At 52.7% G+C, this 21,162-nt stretch overlaps 5 protein-coding genes across 5 annotated transcripts; 4 read left to right on the top strand and 1 right to left on the bottom strand.

Moving 5' to 3' along the window:
* Window positions 1-1,270: 1,270 nt before the first annotated feature.
* On the top strand, window positions 1,271-3,256 carry LOC4336192 (peptide methionine sulfoxide reductase A2-1-like). The gene is made up of 2 exons (NM_001419583.1): window positions 1,271-1,728; window positions 2,540-3,256. Exons 1-2 carry the CDS (start codon window positions 1,402-1,404, stop codon window positions 2,774-2,776), a joined length of 564 nt encoding a protein of 187 aa, NP_001406512.1. The 5' UTR covers window positions 1,271-1,401; the 3' UTR covers window positions 2,777-3,256.
* Window positions 3,257-3,659: 403 nt separating this feature from the next.
* LOC4336191 (probable long-chain-alcohol O-fatty-acyltransferase 5) lies at window positions 3,660-5,054 on the top strand. Its single transcript, XM_015779143.3, has one exon. The coding sequence runs from the start codon at window positions 3,728-3,730 to the stop codon at window positions 4,763-4,765; it is 1,038 nt and encodes a 345-aa protein (XP_015634629.1). The 5' UTR covers window positions 3,660-3,727; the 3' UTR covers window positions 4,766-5,054.
* A 1,362-nt stretch (window positions 5,055-6,416) lies between these two features.
* Window positions 6,417-7,882, top strand: LOC4336190 (probable long-chain-alcohol O-fatty-acyltransferase 5). The gene has a single exon (XM_015779081.3). The coding sequence runs from the start codon at window positions 6,627-6,629 to the stop codon at window positions 7,674-7,676; it is 1,050 nt and encodes a 349-aa protein (XP_015634567.1). The 5' UTR covers window positions 6,417-6,626; the 3' UTR covers window positions 7,677-7,882.
* Window positions 7,856-12,243, bottom strand: LOC4336189 (ABC transporter B family member 15). The gene is made up of 5 exons (XM_015779080.3): window positions 11,996-12,243; window positions 11,859-11,913; window positions 11,064-11,736; window positions 10,431-10,971; window positions 7,856-10,349 (listed from the first exon to the last, which is right to left on the bottom strand). Exons 1-5 carry the CDS (start codon window positions 12,209-12,211, stop codon window positions 8,019-8,021), a joined length of 3,816 nt encoding a protein of 1,271 aa, XP_015634566.1. The 5' UTR covers window positions 12,212-12,243; the 3' UTR covers window positions 7,856-8,018.
* Window positions 12,244-18,112: 5,869 nt separating this feature from the next.
* On the top strand, window positions 18,113-19,858 carry LOC4336188 (protein JINGUBANG). The gene has a single exon (XM_015778904.3). It carries the CDS (start codon window positions 18,165-18,167, stop codon window positions 19,575-19,577), a length of 1,413 nt encoding a protein of 470 aa, XP_015634390.2. The 5' UTR covers window positions 18,113-18,164; the 3' UTR covers window positions 19,578-19,858.
* Window positions 19,859-21,162: the final 1,304 nt, after the last annotated feature.

The raw sequence follows: 21,162 nt of genomic DNA, 5'->3' as shown, positions 1-21,162 counted from the left end.
CTAACAAATAATACTCACTGCAAGTTTTATGATATGCCCGCAGCAACGCGCGGGGTATCAACTAGTTCACTCAAATCCTACCACCACAATTACCATCAAACTCGATCCGACGGGCGCAATGCCACCACCATCAAAGAATTTCCAATGCAACGGCTTCAAGAAGATTATGACATCTTGAATATCACAATTGCTATTCGAGACATATAGACTACAAGGTTTTCATTCGGAAGATTCCACCGCTTAGCACAAATGTAAGAAGAGCGTCGTGTCATCACCTTCAGGAAGTTATGTTGTGGGCACAAACATCATCGAGGAGTTGTTATTCTTGAATATCTGATTTTTCTCTAGAGATTGGGCAGCTGACAACTCAACGTAGTGTTTCTTATTGTTAGCTAAGAAAAACTTCTTTGTTTTCAATTTTCTCAATTGTGTGCTCGTGGTGTGAGCTTTGGTCAGATCTAGTTAATCAATATTTGTAGAGTAAATTTCACATATGATACAAGTTGCAGAAAAGCACAAACATTTTAACAATTGGCACTCAAGTACATATATTTTGGTAGTGTAATTTGACAAAACCACACTATCAATGAATGGATTCACCTGTGAGATGACGTGGTTGTTCCACCTATGATGAGGACGTGGCATCCTATTGATTTTGTGCGATGGCTTGTAATAGGATGCCACGTTCTTGTCCTAAGTGGAACAACCACGTCATATCACGGGTGAATCCATTCATTGATAGTATGATTTTATGAAACTACACTAACAAAACATATGTACTTAAGCGTCAAGTGTCAAAGTGTGTGGTTTTCTGTAACTTGGACCACAGAACGTGTAATTTTGTGAAATTTACTCATATCTGTTTACTTTTCTCAACGAGGAGATTGGTAGCTCCACGGATAATATGCTTTTTTTTTTAATTTTGTTGTAAAAGTCACAAATGATATAAATTTAGAAGTTTTACTCCCAAGTTATTTTTGATTGCTTCATTCCTACCTCTCAAATCAACCGATCAGCGCGTGAGACCTTGTGTACTGAGTTTCAAAAGTTCACAAGCTGGATGATCAAATTTTATTCGTAAAGTTGACTGCAATAGTTTTGTATAGATCTTAACTAAAATTCTTTCAGATCAATGTGATTCACGCAGTATTATTTTGGCCCATACCTAATCCGTAAAATTAACGGCAGGGATTGTCCGTGGTTTACAGTCGGAAGAACTGATATGTGGACGTAGGCTATGCACGTCTCGAATTTCAACCATTCAGTGGGAGCTAGCATATCATTTTGGTAGACTTTAAAATCCCCTCCGGTGAATTAGGCTTGGGAAAAGTCCACCACCTCAATCCCTAACCAAGATCGCCAGATCGGCCACCGCCGCCCGCGACTCCCCCGCCCATCGCCATGTCCGACTCCAACCCCGGCGCGGCGAACCCTGCCCTGGGGCCGGACGCCGACGCGGCGGCCGGCGAGGGCCTTGAGCTGGCGCAGTTCGCGGCGGGGTGCTTCTGGAGCGTGGAGCTGACGTACCAGCGTCTCCCGGGCGTGGCGCGCACGGAGGTGGGCTACTCGCAGGGCCACCGCCACGAGCCGACCTACCGCGACGTCTGCGGCGGCGGCACGGGGCACGCCGAGGTGGTGCGCGTGCACTACGACCCCAAGGCCTGCCCCTACGAGGTCCTCCTCGACGTCTTCTGGGCCAAGCACAACCCCACCACGCTCAACAGACAGGTGCGTTCGCGTCGTTCGCTCGTAGTAGGGGGATTAGGGAGCCATTCCTCCTGCGCCGGCGGCGCCGCCGCACGCGTGTGCCGGCGGGCGGTGGCGATGGCGGCGGCGACTTCTTCGCTGGCGTCGCAGGAGGTTCAGTGAACCTGGCTCGGTTTTTGTTTAGTGTTGACTTTGCTCTGCCGCGGAAGTTGTGGTCTCTCACTGGGAGTATTTTGGACCGTTAAACAGATCAGAAAATATGCGGTTTTAAACACACCTACGTGGCCATCATCCGTGATTAGTTGCGTTGAGATTTTTCACGCCATTCTTGGTGCAGTACGGTACTCCCAGAACCCAGCAACGGTTGATGGAAGAGAAAGATAAACTCAACTCGCTAAGATTTATTTTTGTGAAGAAACTAGCGGGCTCCTTTCAAAAAAAGAAAGAAAGAAAGAAACTAGTGCGCAATTGTGTGAAATAGATGCGATCAAACTACTGGCATTGTGAAATGAGAATCACATTTGATATGATTGTGGAAAGTAATTTTGACATGAAGCTAGTATTGGCCTTACTATCCAAAAACTGCAATCCGGTGGTAATTCTACCCAATACCACTATACCAGTAGGAAAGAACATTTAACTTCATGCCAGATTATGTAACTGAGAAGTGAGTCAGTGAAGACTGATATATTGAGCCGATCGAGTTCATCAGCTAGCTGTGCAGCCTGTGCTGCTATCAGTTTTCCACGAGACTAATAACTAAGCATATCGTCCTGGTTTTTACCCCTGCTAATTAACCCCGGCGAACTTATGCACGCGCAATGTATGGCAGGGCAACGACGTCGGGACGCAGTACCGGTCGGGCATCTACTACTACACGGCGGAGCAGGAGAAGGCGGCGCGGGATTCGCTGGCGGAGAAGCAGAAGGAGTGGAAGGAGAGGATCGTGACGGAGATCCTCCCGGCGACGAGGTTCTACCCCGCCGAGGAGTACCACCAGCGCTACCTCGAGAAGGGCGGCCAGTCCGCCAAGAAGAGCTGCAACGACCCCATCCGTTGCTACGGCTGACGCCGCCGCCGCCGACGCCGCCCCGAGCGGCACTCGCCGGACCGTGCGCTCGATTTGCCGGCGTTCCATTGCACATTTGCAGGTGTGCATGTTTACTGTAGTAATAACTACCGGTATCGTAAACTCGTCAAAGGAACCTGCAAATTCTAAGTCGCGGTGTACGCGATTGTGCCATTGAAAGTTTGAAACTGTGGGAGTATATATATCTGTGTTACAATAAACGCACTGCTTGTCAAGGTGCAGTATAGTTATGCTGTATTTGCTTCATTACCTGATCATCGACGCACGCGTTATTTCCTTTTGTGGGATTAACTAATGATGTACATTTTCAGCTGGTTGTTGAGTCAGTTAGCAGCCATAAAATAGGGCCATTTGAATCACAGGATTTATTTAGAAATTTCATAGAATTCAAATTCTATAGAAAATTTTTCTATTTGGCCCTTTGATTCAAAGGATTGAAGCTTTCCAAATCCTATGAAATTCCTATGGAATGGCACATTGCATGTGGATTTTGAAGGAAATTTAGTAAGAGCTCTAAACTCTTGGAAAATTTTCTTTGAATCTATCTCTCTCATCTGATTCCTGCGTTTTTCCGTGTTTTGCGATCATCTGTTTTACACTTCAATTTCTGTCAGAATCATGTGTTTTTCCTATTCCTTTATTTTTTCTACCATGCAATTCAAAGGGGCCCGTCAGCCGAATTGAGGTGGCGATGGACCAGAGGCAGACTGTAGTTGGCAAACATTTTTTCAGCCACGTGTGCTGGTGAAAAGGTGAACGTTCGTAGAACGATTTGTCGCGCGACGACCAGTGGCCACGTTCGTCGAGGTATCAAACTGTACTGATCTCGAATTTAATAGCCAAACTTGACTGGCAAATCTCCAAATCTCGCGCGGCGCTCCTCTCCAGTCCACGGTCCAGTCGCTCTCGCTCCCCGGAACCAGGCGAGCGATGGCCGGCGGCGACCTGCGCAGCCTCGTCGCCGTGTGCGCCGCGGTGACCGCGGCCATGTGGTGCGCCCGCTTCGCCGCGCGCCGCCTCCGCCCCGGCCTGCCCCGCCTCGCCGCGTTCGTCCCGGTGCTCGCCGTCCTCCCGTTCCTCCCGCTCGCCTTCCGCGCGCTCCACCCGCGCGCCATCTCAGGGTTCTTCCTCGCCTGGCTCGCGGAGTTCAAGCTGCTGCTCCTCGCCTCGGGGCAGGGCCCGCTCGACCCGTCCCTCCCGCTCCCCGCCTTCGTCGCCATCGCCACCTTCCCCGTCAGGCAGCGTGATCCCACCAAGAACGCCGCGGGATCCGGCCTTGGCCCCGTGACCTCCGCCGTGATGGCCGCCCTGCTCGCGGCCATCGTGTCGCTGTACCGGTACAAGGAGCGGATGAACCCGTACGCCCTGCTCGTCCTCTACTCGCTGCACGTGTACCTCGCGCTGGAGCTCGTCCTGGCGTGCGCGGCGGCGGCGGTGCGCGCGGTGATGGGGATGGATCTGGAGCCGCAGTTCGACAGGCCCTACCTGTCAGCGCACCTGCGGGACTTCTGGGGACGGAGGTGGAACCTCTCGGTGCCGGCGGTGCTCCGCCCGTGCGTCAGCCACCCCGTGCGCGCGCGCGTCGGCGAGGGAGCCGCCGGCTTCGCGGCGGGGGTCCTCGCCGCGTTCTTCGTCTCGGGCGTCATGCACGAGCTGATGTTCTACTACATCACGCTGCGGCCGCCGACGGGGGAGGCGACCGCGTTCTTCACGCTGCACGGGGCGCTCGCCGTGGCGGAGGGGTGGTGGGCGGCGCGCGAGGGGTGGCCGCGGCCGCCGCGCCCCGTCGCGACCGCGCTGACGCTGGCGCTCGTCATGTCCACGGGGTTCTGGCTCTTCTTCCCGCCGATCACGAGGGCCGGCGCCGACAAGGTGGTGATCGCCGAGAGCGAGGCGGTCGTCGCGTTCGTGCGGGACACCGGCATCTGGGCGGCCGCCTCCGTCCACTCGGCTTTGAGTCTTCTTTGACCGGCCGCTCGCGCGTACTGTAGTAGTAGTTTGATATGATGGGTCCATCTCCCCATCAAAATCCAACTCTACGAATACTCCAGCAAGAGAGTGGATCAGACAACTGGTGTCTGTCATGGGGTCCCCTATTCATCCTATGTTGTCCTGATTCTCTGACATGTTTGTATTGGATCCATTTTAAGGAAGGGATCCCAGTGCATGTTTGTCTGTTCGCTTGTTAATAAGATCACGCGTGCAACCCGGAAAAGCTAACGCGGGCGTGCCCGTTGGCGGCGAGTGTTTCCAATAATTTAGCCTAATTAACTAAGTGGTTAGTAGATAATAACGGTAATTAAGATATGATTTTCTTTTTTCCGGAAGATTTTTTCTACTAACCGATTGAAAACTTTCAAGTTAGATTTGAAAACTTTTGAAGTCAAATTTTAAAAACTTTCAAAACTCAATTTGAAAATTTTCAACTCGAAATTTAAATGTGTAAGACAAATTTTGAAAACTTTCAACTCATATTTAAAAACTTTCAACTCAGATTTGAAAACTTTCAACTCGAGATCTGAAAACTTTCAAGTTCAAATTTGAAAAATTTTAAAATTAAGATTTGAAAAAAATGAAAACTTTCGACTCAGATTTAAAAACTTTCAACTTGAGATTTGAAAACTTTTGACTCCGATTCGAAAATTTTCAACTCAAATTTGAAAATTTTCGACTCAGATTCGAAAACTTTCCACTCAAATTCGAAAACTTTCAACTCGAGATTCGAAAACTTTCAAATCAGATTTAAAAATTTTCAAGTTAAAATTTAAAAACTTCCCAACTCAAAACATTTTTGAAAAAAATAAGTGTGCTAAAGATTAAAAAAAAGTAATCAGAAAAAAACGAAAAAAACGCAAAAGAAAAGGAAAAAACAAATCGCGAAAAAAAAAGAAAAAATGGCTGATGGGCCGGGAGGCCCGGGAGCAGCTGGCGCGCGCGCCAACTAGCAATCCCCTGTGCAACCAGGGCCATATGGGAGAATTGTTTGGAGGCTCTGTGCCAAACGTAAAATTTTAGGCCCTTAGATTTCAGAATTGTAATTCTAATTTGAGTCATTATTTAACTTTTACAAGAGTTTGCCTACATCTAAGGCTTCCGTATCTACATCCAACCATTTTCAGACCAAGACGTGGGAGTATTGTTTTTCTCCCATATCTCCATACAGAGCTAATGAGTTTTACAGTTGTGCTCTCCTCTTGGTCTCGGTGCATAGACCAAATATGCTGATCAAACTTGAATGGATTGAGTATATGTTGGTGGTTATGGTGTATAATAACAAATAGCTACATTTTATAGGTATCTCTCGCTAAAGATCAACTTTTGCAGTGTTCAAAAAACTAAAACCATAAAGTCCCACTATCCTGTAATAAAATTTGTCTAAATAATTTTGGTACCGAGCATGTGAACTGAGAATGATGGTAGTGCGTTTCATGAGCCGGATAGCGATTTCGGACCAAACCCCATTCTGTTGAGGGCGACTTGGATCGCGAATAACTCTGGTTTTCTGTTACCAACGGACTACAGTGATATCCACCGGCGGCACTTGGATTTGGCGGTGACGCCATGGAGAAAGAATATATCACTTTCAAGTGAGAGAACGGAGTTAAACACTGCAGCACATTTTGTTCGCTTGATAACATGGGCTGTAGTGAGCAGTGGATTGTACCATCGGCCCATGGTTTGCATCACCGGGATGCTTTAATTTGTTCCACGGCGACTCGGCGAGCGCCCAATTTATCAAAGAAAACTTGACGAGTTGATTGGCAAATTCAGCAATTCCCCGTCTCGTGCCAATCTGTTCTTTCCGTCGCGCCCCATCGACCGGACCCCGATGATGGCCGGCGGCGACCTGCGCAGCCTGTTGGCCGTCGTTGCCGCGGTGGCCGCGGCCATGTCGTACGTTCGCTTCGTGGCGCGCCGCCTCCGCCCTGGCCTGCCCCGCCTCGCCGCGTTCGTGCCGCTGCTCGCCGTCCTCCCCGTCATCCCGCTCGCGTTCCGCGCGCTCCATCTCCGCGTCACCTCCGGGTTCTTCCTCGGATGGCTCGCGGAGTTCAAGCTGCTGCTCCTTGCCTCGGGGCATGGCCCGCTCGACACGTCCCTCCCGCTGCCCGCCTTCGTCGCCATCGCCTCCTTGCCCGTCAGGCGACGCGCGCAGCGCGATTCCGAGAACGCCCCGCGCCCGGGCCTTGGCCTCGTCACCTCCGCCGTGATGGCCGCGCTGCTCGCCACCATCGTGTCGGTCTACCCCCACAAGGAGCGGATGAACGAGTACGTCCTGCTGATGCTGTACTCGCTGCACGTCTACCTCGCGCTGGAGCTCGTCCTGGCGTTCGCCGCGGCGGCGGCGCGCGCGGTGATGGGGATGGACTTAGAGCCGCAGTTCGACCGGCCCTACCTGTCGGCGAGCCTGCGGGAGTTCTGGGGCAGGCGGTGGAACCTGTCGGTGCCCGCGCTGCTCCGCCAGTGCGTGAGCCGCCCCGTGCGCGCGCGCGTAGGCGGCGGCGTCGCCGGCGTCGCCGCGGGGGTGCTCGCGGCGTTCCTCGTCTCGGGGATCATGCACGAGGCGGTGATCTACTACGCCACGCTGCGGCCGCCGACGGGGGAGCCGACCGCGTTCTTCGCGCTGCACGGGGCGTGCGCGGTGGCGGAGGGGTGGTTTGCTGCGCACAAGGGGTGGCCGCGGCCGCCGCGCGCCGTTGCGACCGCCCTGACGCTGGCGTTCATCCTAGCGACGGGGTTCTGGCTCATCGTCCCGCCGATCACGAGGACCGGGACTGACAGGGTGGTGATCGCGGAGAGCGAGGCCATGGTCGCGTTCGTTCGGGACGCCGGAAGCTGGGCCGCCGCATCCGTCCGATCGGCTTTGACCGGCCACTCCTAGTTTGATTACGACGGGTCACTGGCGCATCTCTCGTTCAGTTCACGGTACAAATTTGTATATTGATTTTTCGTTAGATTTGGAGCTACAGATTTTTCATGTAGCTTTAGATTTATGTATATAGAAAGAAAAAAATTATTTGATTAGTGCTGCTAAATTTAAAATTAGAAATTCATGATGAATTAATACAAAGTTATACTCGTTCTATATTCTCAGTCGTAGTTTTGCATGATTATAAACTGGATCATCCTAGCATGAATTTTGCTTATATTGATCCATTCAACCGTTCCATTGCTCGACCATGTATGCAACGCAATGATTCGTGTGGTGGACTACGCCATCACTTCACATGGGACTAAGGCACGGCGATCTGCCGTGCTGGAGCTTGATCAGGTTGTAGTACGTCCCGGCGCGGCCGACGGCGAGGAGCTCGTGGTGCCTCCCTCTCTCCGCCACCCTCCCGTCCTTCACCACCGCGATCGTGTCGGACTTCTCCACCGTCGAGAGGCGGTGCGCCACCACGACGCACGTCCTCCCCCGCAGCATCCGGTCCACGGCGTCCTGCACCAGCCTCTCCGACGCGGCGTCCAGCGCGCTTGTCGCCTCGTCCAGCAGCAGGATCCTCGCGTCCTTCAGCACCGCCCGCGCCAGCGCGATCCGCTGCCTCTGCCCCCCCGACAGCTGCGCGCCGCGCTCCCCGACGCGCGTGTCGTACCCGCGCTCCATGGCGCTGATGAACCCGTGGGCGTTGGCGAGCGCCGCGGCGCGGGCCACCTCGTCCTCGGTGGCGTGCTCTTCGGCGGCGCCGTACGCTATGTTGTCGCGTATCGTCCCGGAGAAGAGCGTCGGCTCCTGGCTGACGAGCGCCACCTGCGACCGGAGGCGTGCAAGGCTGTAGCTCCTGATGTCCTCGCCGTCGACCAGGACCGAGCCCCTCTGCGCGTCGTAGAACCGCTCGATCAGCCCGATCACCGTCGACTTGCCGGACCCGCTCGGCCCGACGAGCGCCACCGTCTTCCCCGCGCCGATCTCGAGGCTGAATCCGGCGAGCACGGCCACCTCCGGCCGCGTCGGGTAGCTGAAGTGCACGTTCTTGAACTCGATCGCGCCTTTTATCTCCTTCCGTTTCTTCTTCTTCCTCTCGTTGTCGTTGTCGTCGTCCTTGATCGTCGGTTCACGGTCCAGCGTGTCGAGGACGGAGCGCACCGCGTCGCCGCCTTGCGCCAAGTCCGACGTCAAGCTCCCGGCGTCGGCGATGACCCTTCCCATGGTCATGAGCATGAAGAACACCTGGAACAGGTGCGTGGGAGTGATGAGCCCCTTGGCCATGAGCTTGCCTCCGTACCAGAGAGCGACCGCCATGCTGCCGGTGTTGCTGAACTGGCACAGGCACAGGCAGAAGCCGGAGAACCACGAGTGCGCCACGTTGTCCTTCTTGGGGCCTTGTTGCGCGGCCTCGTACAGGCGGAGCATCCGCCGCTGCGACGAGAACGCGGTGATCGTCCGGTGGTTCACCACGGCCTCGCTGGCGAGCTGGCTCCCCTGCACCTGCGCCTTCTTGGCCTTCTTGGACATGGCAGCCATGAGCACCTTCTTGAAGTAGAAGCTCGCGATGATCAGCGGCTGCATGGCCATCATCACCGTGGCGAGGCGCCACGACACGGCGAGCGCGAGCGAGAAGCCCAGCGACGCCGTGGCGCCCGCCTGGACCAGCAGGCACATGCGGTCGCCGACGAGGGAGCGGACCTTGCTCGACTGTGTCGCCAGCCGCGCGCACACCGCGGCGCTCGAGTTCTCGTCCTCGTCGAACCACCCGACCTCGAAGGAGAGGATCTTGGCGAGCATCTGGCCCCGGACACGCTCCGTCAGGCGCTCGCCCATCACCGCGAAGTTGTAGTGCTGCACGATGTTCGCCGTGATGCAGACGACGGCGATGCCAAGGAAGAGGAAGTAGTACAACCTGGTCTTGGAACGGATCTGGCCATCGTCGGCGAGGAAATAAACCTCCGGCAACGAGCCTAGGCTGTACGAGTACAGCGGCAGCACCGCGCCGAAGACGACGGCGCCAACGCACCCAAGCAACGCCTGCTTCCACTCCGGCCGGTTCATCTTCAGCAGGCGAAGCTTCGAGGGCTTCCTGGAGCGCGCCACACCGTGGTCCACGAGCTTCCTCCCAATCTCCGTCGAGTGTTCGACCGAGCAGAACGACGGCGCGGGGCTAGGACGGTGCTCGGTGGCGCTGACCGCCGACATAATCTCCACGCTGCGGAACGACACCATCTCGCTCTCCACCACATCCACGGCGCGGTGGCGCTCCTCCCTCGCCGCCACGGGTGGCGCCTTCTGCAGGTGCACCATCCTGGCGTACACGCCGCCTTCACCCCCGTCGTCCATCCCCAAGAGCTCGTCGTGCGTGCCGGCCTCCACGACGCGGCCAGCGTCGAGCACCGCAATCGTGTCCGCCTTGCGGAGCGTCGAGAGGCGGTGCGCTACGATCACGGTGGTCCGGCCCACGGACGCCCGGTCCAGCGCGTCCTGCACCGTCCGCTCCGACTCGGCGTCGAGCGCGCTCGTCGCCTCGTCCAGCAGCAGGATCCTCGGGTCCCGGACGAGCGCTCGAGCAATGGCGATGCGCTGCTTCTGCCCTCCCGACAGCTGCGTCCCGAACTGACCAACCTGCACCGGAGAAAAAAAAAATACACCATAAGATTCAGCGTGCTGTAGCATGCACTGTAAAAATTGCTGTTGCTTGTGTACATGAGTTTCGTATCCATGGGGCAACTTGACGATGAACTCGTGGGCATTGGCCATCTTCGCCGCGGCGACGACTTGCTTCAACGAGGCCGTCTCGTCGCCGAACAGTATGTTCTCCCTAATGGAGGTCGCAAACAGTACAGGCTCTTGGCTCACTAGCCCTATCTGGCTCCTAAGCCACTCCACATTGAGCGTGTCAATGCCATGGTCGTCCATCGATATCTCCCCGGAGTCCGGGCTGTAGAACCTCTGCAGCAGCGAGATCACGGTGGACTTCCCGGACCCGCTGCCGCCGACGAGACCGACGGTGGCGCCCTCAGAGATGGTCAGGTTGAAGCCGTTGAGCACCAGCGTGTCCGGCCTCGACGGGTACGAGAAGTGCACGTCTTTGAACACGATCTCGCCCCTGATCCTTTCCATGGTGGCTCCCTTCTTCTCCGCCCCTTCGAGCGGTGGGAGCATTTCGATCATTTCTTGCATCCGGCTCGCCGCCGCCGTCGCGTCAATGAAGTACCGGAGGTTCGGCAGCGCCATCATGATCGACCTGACATTAGCAACAACAGCACGAACGTACATTATCGGTAAAAATGTCACTTGTTTTGAAATGGAGGGTGTGTTTGTAATTTGAATGCTTACATTCCCGCCAAAACGATGCAGATGGAGGCGACGAACACGTGGCCGCCCTGGGCGTGCAGGTGGATGACGAGGAGGCTGCCGATCCACGACAAGAAGGACCAGACGGCGTAGATGACGCCCATGCTCCCGATCACGGCGCCCTTGATGAGCCCCTGCCTGACGCCGAGCGCCGCGCTCCGCGCCACCGCGCCGCGGAACCGCTCCACCGTCCGCCGCTCAGCGGTGTACGACGCCACCGTCCGGATGGACGACACCGCCTGCTGCGCTATCCCGCCCGCCTCCTCGTACGCCGCGCGGGCCTCCCCGGCCGCCGCGGCCATGCGCCCGGCGAGGAGCACGCTCGGCGTGACGAAGAGGAGGAGCGTGAACGGGAGGCCCGCCAGCGCGAGCCGCCACGCGAACACGAACGACACGGCCAGCGCGCCGAAGAAGAGCGTCGCGTTGGCCAGGACCATGGGGAGCTTCTCGCCGAGGAAGTCCTGGATGGCGTCGGCGTCGTCGGAGACGGTGGAGATGACGCGGAACGTGGTGGCCTGGGCCTGGGCCTGCGGCGACGACGGCGAGGAGGGCGCGGCGTCGAAGAACGCCACCTCCTGGCTCAGGACGGCCTCCAGGTACAGCCTCCTCATCTTTGACGCCTGCCGTTCCGCCGTTCTCGTCCAGCACAGACCCTCTGAAGATCACCAACCAACATTCATGTTCTCCATGATCGTCCAAAGAAAATTCTCACCGATCAAACACTACTTCTGATTTTTTATCACTGATCACTAATTTGTTTGATTCAAAGTTGCTCACCTAGGAAGGAGCAGGCACCCACTGCAACGGCGACGTACAGTAACCGAAGCGCAAACTGCAATGCAGCTTACGCGCAAGAATAAGATTCAGGAAAGGAGTTGCATATGGAAACGTAAATGGATGGCACGATTGATCACCTTGTCGACGGCGCCGGAGCTGAAGGCGCTCCGGGCACTGCCGGCGCCGCCGGCGCCGCCGTAGCTGTTGACGATGTCGCCGAGCACCAGCATTGACAGCGGCTGCATCATGCCATCGCCGAAGCTGCCCAGAACGCCCAGCGCCATCAGGCACCGGTCGTGCGCGTCGGCGTAGCGAACCAGCCGCAGGAACGACGGCTTCTCCTTGTCGCCCATCGGGCCTAGTTTCCAAGCGAACTAACCGATTGCGTTCGAAGCTTAACCAAAATTTCTCTACTATTAATCAGCTAACTGCCACTTAGTCATTGGCTGTCTGTCGTCCAATTAGACGGATTAATCCGAGCTTGTCACGTAGCCTGCTGTCAGAGAAGGCCTTTCGAGTGAGGAATATACCAATCATATCGAAATCTGGTGAGTACTTCCGTTTTGTCCCGAACGATGCAGCCAAGCCAGTTCAAATAACAGTAGAGAAGAATATGTTATACTCCCTCCGTCCTAAAAAAAAAAGCAAACATTGGATTTCTCTTATATGAAAATTTTTTATAATTTGTATTTTCATTGTTGTTAGATGATAAAACATGATTAATATTTTATGCGTGACTTGTCTTTTTAATTTTTTTCATAATTTTTTCAAATAAGACAGACGGTCAAACGTTGGACACGGAAACCAGGGTTTGTCTTTTTTTTTTTGGATGGAGGGAGTACGATCGTAGAGTAGATACCCATAGCCATTAGCGTGTGTTTATAGCCCCTGCTTGCAGTTAATTTGGTTTGTATATTCCGCCGGCCTTGGCGCTAGCTTTTGCTCGTAGTCTTTTTCTTCGCAAATCTGATATACGAAGTGCAGCTGTTCCCTTCCAAGTTCCAACAAAAGGGGATCGAGAAGAAGCGCTGGCGTTTCACTCTCATCATCCTAACTTGCAGTTGGCACACGTAAAAAGGGTGCGTGCCAAATGCCACGCTGATATATAACTTCCACTACCCCGCCCCCATGTCACCACCATTCACAATCCTCTCGTACGTAACATTACCAACCAGGACGCTGGTCGCCCACACGTACCTGGCCAAAGCTGCTCCCTTCCTTGTTTCATCGATAGCCAAAGTCCCTTTCGGCAGCGTGGTCCGCCAGAATCTGCGTTACCTGACCTCATACTTTCACAGGTTCACAGCCCCCGGTGCAGCGTCCATCACCCACTGCAGCCGAGTGCCATGTGCGCAGGAGAGCCATTTTTGGGGCAGTAAAGGTATCACGTCCGAGGCGCACCCCGGCTGCAATGGCTGCATCTTCCTGGCTATTCATCAGTGGCGTGTGCTCGTACGAGCGACCTCGCTCTGTCTGCAGCCTGCCGGTCGCTCGTTTTCCGGCCCGTTTTTCGCCGCACCCCGCAACGCCCCGCACAGAAAGCGCCGCGGCGCGGGCCTCGCGTTACGGGGAAAGCGAGCGGTTGGTTGGCCTTGGCGGCCTACTGGCTACACGCGCTACGCCGGCGAATTTGTGACCCTAGTGGGTACGGTGTGGGTTGGGTTTGGCCACACGAATTATCGTTGTTTGCCTTGCCTACCGCCGTCGCGCCCAGCACCGCATGCCCGCGGTGTCGCAGCCGGGATGCGGGAAAGTTTCGTGGAGAACGCATTGAGACGTTTTGCATCGTTCACGAGTCCCTCGCTCTATCCGATATATAGCCGTAGGCATACGCGATGGGCAAATGCATATGCTACTACTTCCATCCCAAAATGTGTTTACGATTAGATTTGACACTATCTAAGGACACCATGTAACGATTTATCGGGAATTTGTTTGGAAATCGTCGGGATGGAACACATTTGTCCACATATAATGATGCATCGATGAATGTTGCTCGTTCTTGCGAGACCCGTTTTCGCCGAGGTCAAATCCTCTTTAGAAAACAAGGAGACACGAAAGGTAACCACCCTACGGCGCCTTTCTTTCATCTCGAGTCCAATCCAACGCCACCCACATCTATTCGACGCACGCTATATATGTTTGTATCAAACTGTGGACAATGCGATTGACTGAAGTCTGAAAATATGCATCATGATTACATTGTCCGTTTTCTACAAACTTTGTTACGTGACTCCTTCAATTGAAGAACCCATCGTTTTCCCACACAACCAATGTAGTACTAGTGCCACCCAAAAAGACCCGCCCCAATCATGCACGCCCTGGCAGGGTGACACAAGTGACCAGCGGAGCCGTGTCACCTGATCAGAAAAACCAACCAATCCATGCCATCTCGAGCTCACGACCACTTCATCTGACAACCACCAGCAGCAGGCAGCATGCACGAAACGCGGCATATTATCATTGGCAGTACTACGAATCCATATGATGCAACAAAAAAAAGCGAGACGTGCTCTTTTGGATCGTCTTGATCGCCCAACCACGGCAGGCCAGGTGTTCTGCTGTTGGCCTACCTAGGCTGCACCAAACGAGCAAAGCAAACAAACGCACATGTGCGCGTGGTTGCCCACTGCAATTGAAGCGGACACCACCGAAGATGGCTTCGTGCGGTGCTGCCTGTGGTGGCTGCACACAAGTTTTCAGGTCCCTACTCGATGCGGTCCTTGACCCTGCTCGCGAGCGCGCCACGTACACCTGGAGGCTGGGACGCCGTGGAGACACGGATCATTCGATTCCGTGGTGCCACAACCCGACAGGGCCACAATGCCATATTGCCATCCAAGGAAATCACAACCCAACACGGTGATACCGACGGCCATTAGGCTGCTGCGTGCCTTGAGCTTTGCATGCTTTTTAGGGTCTATTTAAAAAATATAGCTTATTCTACAATCTTCTGCTCTTAAAAACTCTTCTCAAGCAGTTCAGATTTTCATACAGATTTTAAAAATATGCAGTTGTAGGATTCAGAAAATAAGCTAGAATATAGAAATGAGAAACCTAGCTTTTCTATATTTTCACCAGCTAAATTCTCACCAAGTGTTTCTCGGAATATTAAGCCTTCCAAACAGTATCTTAGTGACCAGTTGGCAGTTGCTTGCGATTTGGCAATAATTTATGCCCCAAGACGCCGTTAGGAGATACGTAAATGTCGTTGCAGGACAGGTTCCTTTGCTTGAGCGAACATGAAACGAACATTTCGAATGATTGGTTGCATTTTCGCTCGATCCTCTTGCCTCTGGTCGCTTTTATCACCTTTGCGCTAGTAAAAGAGTGAACAGTGCAAAGCATATCAACAACGCTTGGAGACGAAGCATGTAGATGGATCCAGGCTTTCCAGTTCGATCTGTGTCTCTGCCCCCAGTTCTTGCGTATGTCACGCTCACGCAAGAACTAACTGATCCTGATGATACGCTCGTATAGTGCCCTAATCCTGCTCAAGAAGACAACCGGTCTTTGAATTTAGTGGCCGTGTTATCTGTTATGTTATCTGCTGTTGCTGCTTATCTCGTCGCTGAGCATGTGCCTGTCGCCGTCGTCACTGCTCACCTCGTGGCACTCCTTGCTGATTGCACTGTGGATTTTGTCTGCAGATTTTCTTAGCGTGACGCTGATGTTACTGTGCAGATTAAAAAAAAAACACTGTGTAGTTGCTCGACGTTGCGATCAGCTTGATATCATCCATTTCCAATTTGCTGCTTCTTGAGTAAACAAGCGCAATAGGCTGCTCAATATCTTCCAATGGCATCGACTTGACACTGATCCATTGATCGCCTGTTCATTTCATTGAGTTAACTCATTGGCAACTCTTCTTTTTTTTCTTTTCGGTGTTAATTTCAAACCTACTAGAAATCTCCAATTTGTCTGCGTGTATGTAATGATTCTGTTCAAAAATTGTTCATGTCACGCTCTGAATTTTGAAACCCACCCCTGCGAGGTAAAGGAAAGGCTGAGGAGCATGCCAAAAGTGAAAAATGACAACAGATTAGTTTATGTTGCATTCTCCAGAAGGGAACATATATTCTTTGCTGCTTCTCCACTCAAATCACATCCCTGACGACCGTGAAATCTTTTTGGCAAATCTCCACTAAACACACCCATTGTTTGACAAATCTGCTCTGCAAATACAGAACATTTTGAGATCCGAGCTGAATAAGCTATCAAGATGGTAGTCGTAGAATCATATTCTAGGGTGGCTATGGAGCTGGCAATGGGACCAGAAAGCACACTGCACACATACCCGTAACACAGGCCTGCTTAAATCCTGCTTAATTTTGGCGTAAAGTGAAGCAATGAGAGAGAGAGAGAGAGAGAGAGAGAGAGAGAGAGAGAGAGAGAGAGTAGTTAGGGAGCAGCGATTAGGATATGATCCTCATTTGACATTCTATATATTGCATTGCTTTACATGTAGCCCCCATGCTCTTTTTTGCACCATATATATTCGGTTGAGATTTGTCCAACCTCTTATAAGTCATAATTAGCTTTTCCTTTACTGCATTAAGTGTTGTAAGATAATGTTGTCTAAGTAGTCCACTCTTGGCATCACATGCATGTTGGATCAAATGGAGGTAGCTTTTGCAGTATCTCGTTACTAGCAACATATACTAGTTACTCAAAAACTTTATATAACATGATCTACTCTCTACTTTGCTAATAGTACAATCTTGTCTCTCTTACATGATCAGCCAGTAAGAGCATTTGTCCTCAGATTGTTTTTCTCAAGGACGCTTGTCCTTACCTCCTGCCGTTTCCTCCACAGCAGATTTGCAAGATTTTGTTCTCCAATTTGCAGCAGCCTTCGTTCTCTGATGAGCTTGCATGTTGGATAAAAAAATAATACTTTCTGCAAAATGAGTATAGCTCAACTGATTAAGTTTTTTTTAATAGAACAAGTTCACTTCAAGTTTTAGATTGACATGGATACTCATATTTGCGGCTATTTATTCTTTCAGTGACAGACAACATACCCATCAACAGCGAGACATCTATTTCGTTAATCTCTAGATGTATCGGTCCAATCTTTCCGAGATGTTCATAATGATAGGACGCACGTCTATATGTTTATAGTGTATGCGTATTTGTGAGCGTCTATATTTATATTATGTTTTTTGAAAAATATATCACTATCTGACCACTAAGCTCAACCAGTACCACACGCTGGTTCAGTTATCACTGAAAATTTCGAAACGCTTCTTTCAGAGCCAAATTGACAATGCGTGGCAGTGGACCAACCCACATTGAATTGTACTATACTCCTTCAAAGTTCACACTAACACACAACACAGGAGAAGATGGACGTGTCAATTTACGGATCCATAGGTGAAGCCATAAAACGCATGCGGCTCACGTTTCAAGTCCCGATACAGTTTGCCACGTTGAAACAAAAACCGGTGGTTCCATCCGACGTAAACATAACATCTTACCCATGCCGTTACTGGAGCCGAGATGTCAGTCACGTTACGGTCGTACTCGATCGTACATGTTTTGCACGCATATTTCTTCAGCGTATGGTCCTGACGCGAACCACTTGCCGAACCGTCACTTCGGAGTCCCTACTGTTCATCGAGAGAGAGCCTCTCGTGTGCACGCACAAATGGAATTGCACAGGGCTAATTGGCACTTGACACTTTGGTACAGGCCGCGATGTCCAAAGCAAAAGGTACCATACATTTTAGTGTTAAATTCATAGCCTCGTTTGATGGAAAAAATCACATCGGTCCCGATTAATTCATCAGGTTAGAATGTAGTATGAAAATTCCGGGGAGGCAGTCGAGGCACTAATCCTGGACCAAACGTGATCTGTACACTTTGTAAGTGTACAGCAAGCATCACGATCTGAGATTGAGAAGCTGGTGTAGAAGTTGATCACATCACACTTATTTCTTCATTTTTCTTTTTTTTTTTTTTGCAAAGATCACACGTTGACGCAGCGGCGATTCCAACCGGGTGGATCGGACGACGTCGACCGACCGTAAGGCGGGGCGGGCTCGCGCCATCGACCGCACACCGGTGCCCCCGACACCTCCGCCCCGGGCTGTCCACTCGAACCGAGCGCGTACCGACAGGTCACATCGGGGCCATCCTGACCGTCCAGTCTCCCACCCGTACATGTGCCGGACAATCCCCAGTCGTCAGATGGAGGAAGCCGACCCAAGCCTGCGCGTACAAATACCCCCTCCTCGCACTCGAACCAACTCCTCCATTCCACGGAGTCGCGGCCGCTGTCACAGTGGGTGGTGGTGTCTCCTGATGCGGCTTCTCCCGCGGCTTTGCATGGCCACCGGCGACAGCGCGGCAGCCGCCGGCGAGGGAGACAGCAGCAATAGCGGCAGTAAGCAGCAGGCAGCGGCGGTGTCGTCCTCCTCGTCGACTGTCTCGACGTCGTCTTCCGCCGCGGCGGCCGCGGTGTCGGAGGCGTCGTCGTCGATGTCCCTCCCTTCGCTGCCGTCGCTGTCGGATGTGACGGGTAGCATGAGCGCAAGCCTCGCCGCATCGTTCGCCCATGTTACTACTCTGTGCCCTCTGTCCACGGCGGCGGCGGCGGCATCGGCTGCCGCCGTCGCGGCGGCGGACTACTCGGTTCACGGCGGTGGTGGTCTCGTCGTCGTCGTCGCCAGGCCGGCGGCTGTGGTCCTCCACGACGTGTTCACCATGGAGGCGACCTCCACCTCCGACATGGCGGATGATACTTCGGCGGCCGGGTCGGTCAAGTGCGTGGCGCACCTTCATGGCGGCAAGGCCGCCGTGACGGGGCACCAGGACGGGAGGCTGCGGCTGTGGCGGATGTCCTCCCGCGCGCCCGACCGGCTCCGCCTCGCCGCCGCGCTCCCCACCGTCTCCGACCGGCTCCGCCGGTTCCCCGTCCCGTCCAACCACGTCACCGTCCGCCGCCACCACCGTCGGCTCTGGATAGAGCACGCCGACGCCGTGTCCGGCGTCGCGGCCTCCGCCGACGGCCGCCTCCTCTTCTCCGTCTCCTGGGACAAGACGCTCAAGGTGTGGGCCGTCCCGTCCCTCCGCTGCCTCCAGTCGCTGCCGGCGCACGACGACGCCGTCAACGCCGTCGCCGTCGCGCACGACGGCACGGTCTACACCGCCTCCGCCGACAGGCGCGTCCGCGTCTGGGCGCCCCGGGCGCCGGCGGCCGGGCCAGACAGGGCCTCGCGCCGCCCGGGCAAGAAGCCCGCCTACCACCTGGTGGCCACCCTGTCCCGCCACGCGGCGGCGGTCAACGCCGTCGCCGTCGGGTGCGGCGGCCAGGTGCTCTACTCCGGCGGCAACGACCGCTGCGTCGTAGTGTGGGAGCGGGAGGACAGCGCGAGCCACATGGTCGCGGTCGGCGCGCTGCGCGGGCACCGCAGGGCGGTGCTCTCCGTCGCGTGCGCGGCCGGGGACGCCGCCGACGGCGCGCTGGTGGTCAGCGGGGCGGCGGACCAGACGGTCCGCGCCTGGCGGCGCGGCGCGGACGGGCGCGGGTACTATTGCGTCGCGGTGATCGACGGGCACGGGAGCGCGGTCAGGTCGGTCGCGGCGGCGCTCGTGACGGCGCAGAAGAAGCGTCGCGCCGACGACGACGGCGGCGACGAGGAGTGGAGGGTTTGCAGCGCCAGTTTTGACGGCGAGGTGCGGCTCTGGTCGCTGCGGGTTGCGGCGGCATCGTAGCAAGGTCCCGGTTTGGCACGATTTTTGACGTAGAAAAGTGTGCGTTTTTTTCTTCTTTTTCTGTTCGTTTTTGGACTCACGGAAGTTTGACTTGTTTGAGAATGGAGATACTCCTGCCTTTGTGTATATACGGGAGAGGGGAGTCTCTACGGTCCACTATATTTTTGGACTTTCCAAAAGCTGCTTATTAGTAGTGATTTCAAATTTGCTTACATTTTTCTTCAGGGAGTGTACATTTCAGGTGTCTGGATTTTTCAAAAGATACAGTTACATTTCTCATCCTTGGATGGTACTAATAATCTTATGGTTCTCATAAATCCCCAAATGATTGAAAAATAAATTATTCTAACATATAAAAATTTACAAATGACACGAAACAAACTTATAATTAATAAAACTTTACAAAACTACGTGCAAAAGCTCTTAAGTAGTGATTTCAAATTTGCTTACATTTTCCTTCAGGGAGTGGACATTTCAGGCGTCTGGATTTTTCAAAAATACAGTTACATTTCTCATCCTTGGATGATACTAATAATCTTATGGTTCTCATAAATTCCCAAATGATTGAACAATAAATTATTCTAACATGTAAAAATTTACAAATGACATGAAACAAACTTATAATTAATAAAATTTTACAGAAGTACATGAAAAAAACCAAATACATAAAAATAAAGTAAAACCATATATAACAAGAAAATCACAGTAAAGTGAAATAAAATTGCAGCAATTTTAGGGTTTAGCAATGTCGTGCAATTTTAATTGAAAGAAATTTTTATAACTTTCATAAGTCTAAAATCTTGTAAATCAATTGTCTTTATGTGTGTGGAGATTATGGGTACCCCATACCCACACGACATGGTTATCAGACTAGTTATAGGGGATAGTTTAGATCTATGGAATATGTAACGGATCATAACTTGGGTATTACGTTTTCTTGTATATTACGGAATGGCGTAAAGTTTTGGTTTGATAATAGATTTAGGAAGCCGATATCGTATTAGTTAAGGTTTCTGTCTTGTAATCCTGTCCCCCATCCTATATAAGGCAGGCAAGAGGCCCTCTAGGGCATGAGATTCACAACTAGATCGTCAAATCAATACTACACTTGGTGGATTCAAATCCCCAAACAGGAGTAGAGTATTATGAGAGGGTTGATGAGAGGGTCTGAACCTGTCTAGATCTTGTCTCCACATCTATCCACTTTTAGATCTCGTGCGCTATCCCGTTTATATTGCCGAAATCCTGTTTTGACAATGTGTTTTTTTTTTTTGCCTTTCTTTGTGTGCTACAACAATAGCTGTGTTATCTACTTTGACAAATATAAGACCAGAAGAATAGCGAGAAAGACCCACCTAATTGGTTCATCAGCGTTAGGCTGGTGTCCTGTTCTGATCTGTAACTTTCCAAAAGGAAAAGAAGCTCTTCAATTGTCGTCTCTCACTCTAGCTTGGCTATCAAGTGTCAAAATCGACATGAATGGCTCAGTAAAAAGAAGTCAAGAAACAATCTATCCATTCAATTTCTCTTCAGGCTGGGCTACTGTCAAAGCAGATAGGAGAATGTCTGACATAACTATCATCCA

This window comes from Oryza sativa, chromosome 4 (assembly GCF_034140825.1).
Source record: "Oryza sativa Japonica Group chromosome 4, ASM3414082v1".
Classification (NCBI taxonomy): domain Eukaryota; kingdom Viridiplantae; phylum Streptophyta; class Magnoliopsida; order Poales; family Poaceae; genus Oryza; species Oryza sativa.
The sequence above is the reverse complement of the archived record's forward strand: the minus strand, read 5'-3'. Positions and strand labels throughout refer to the sequence as shown.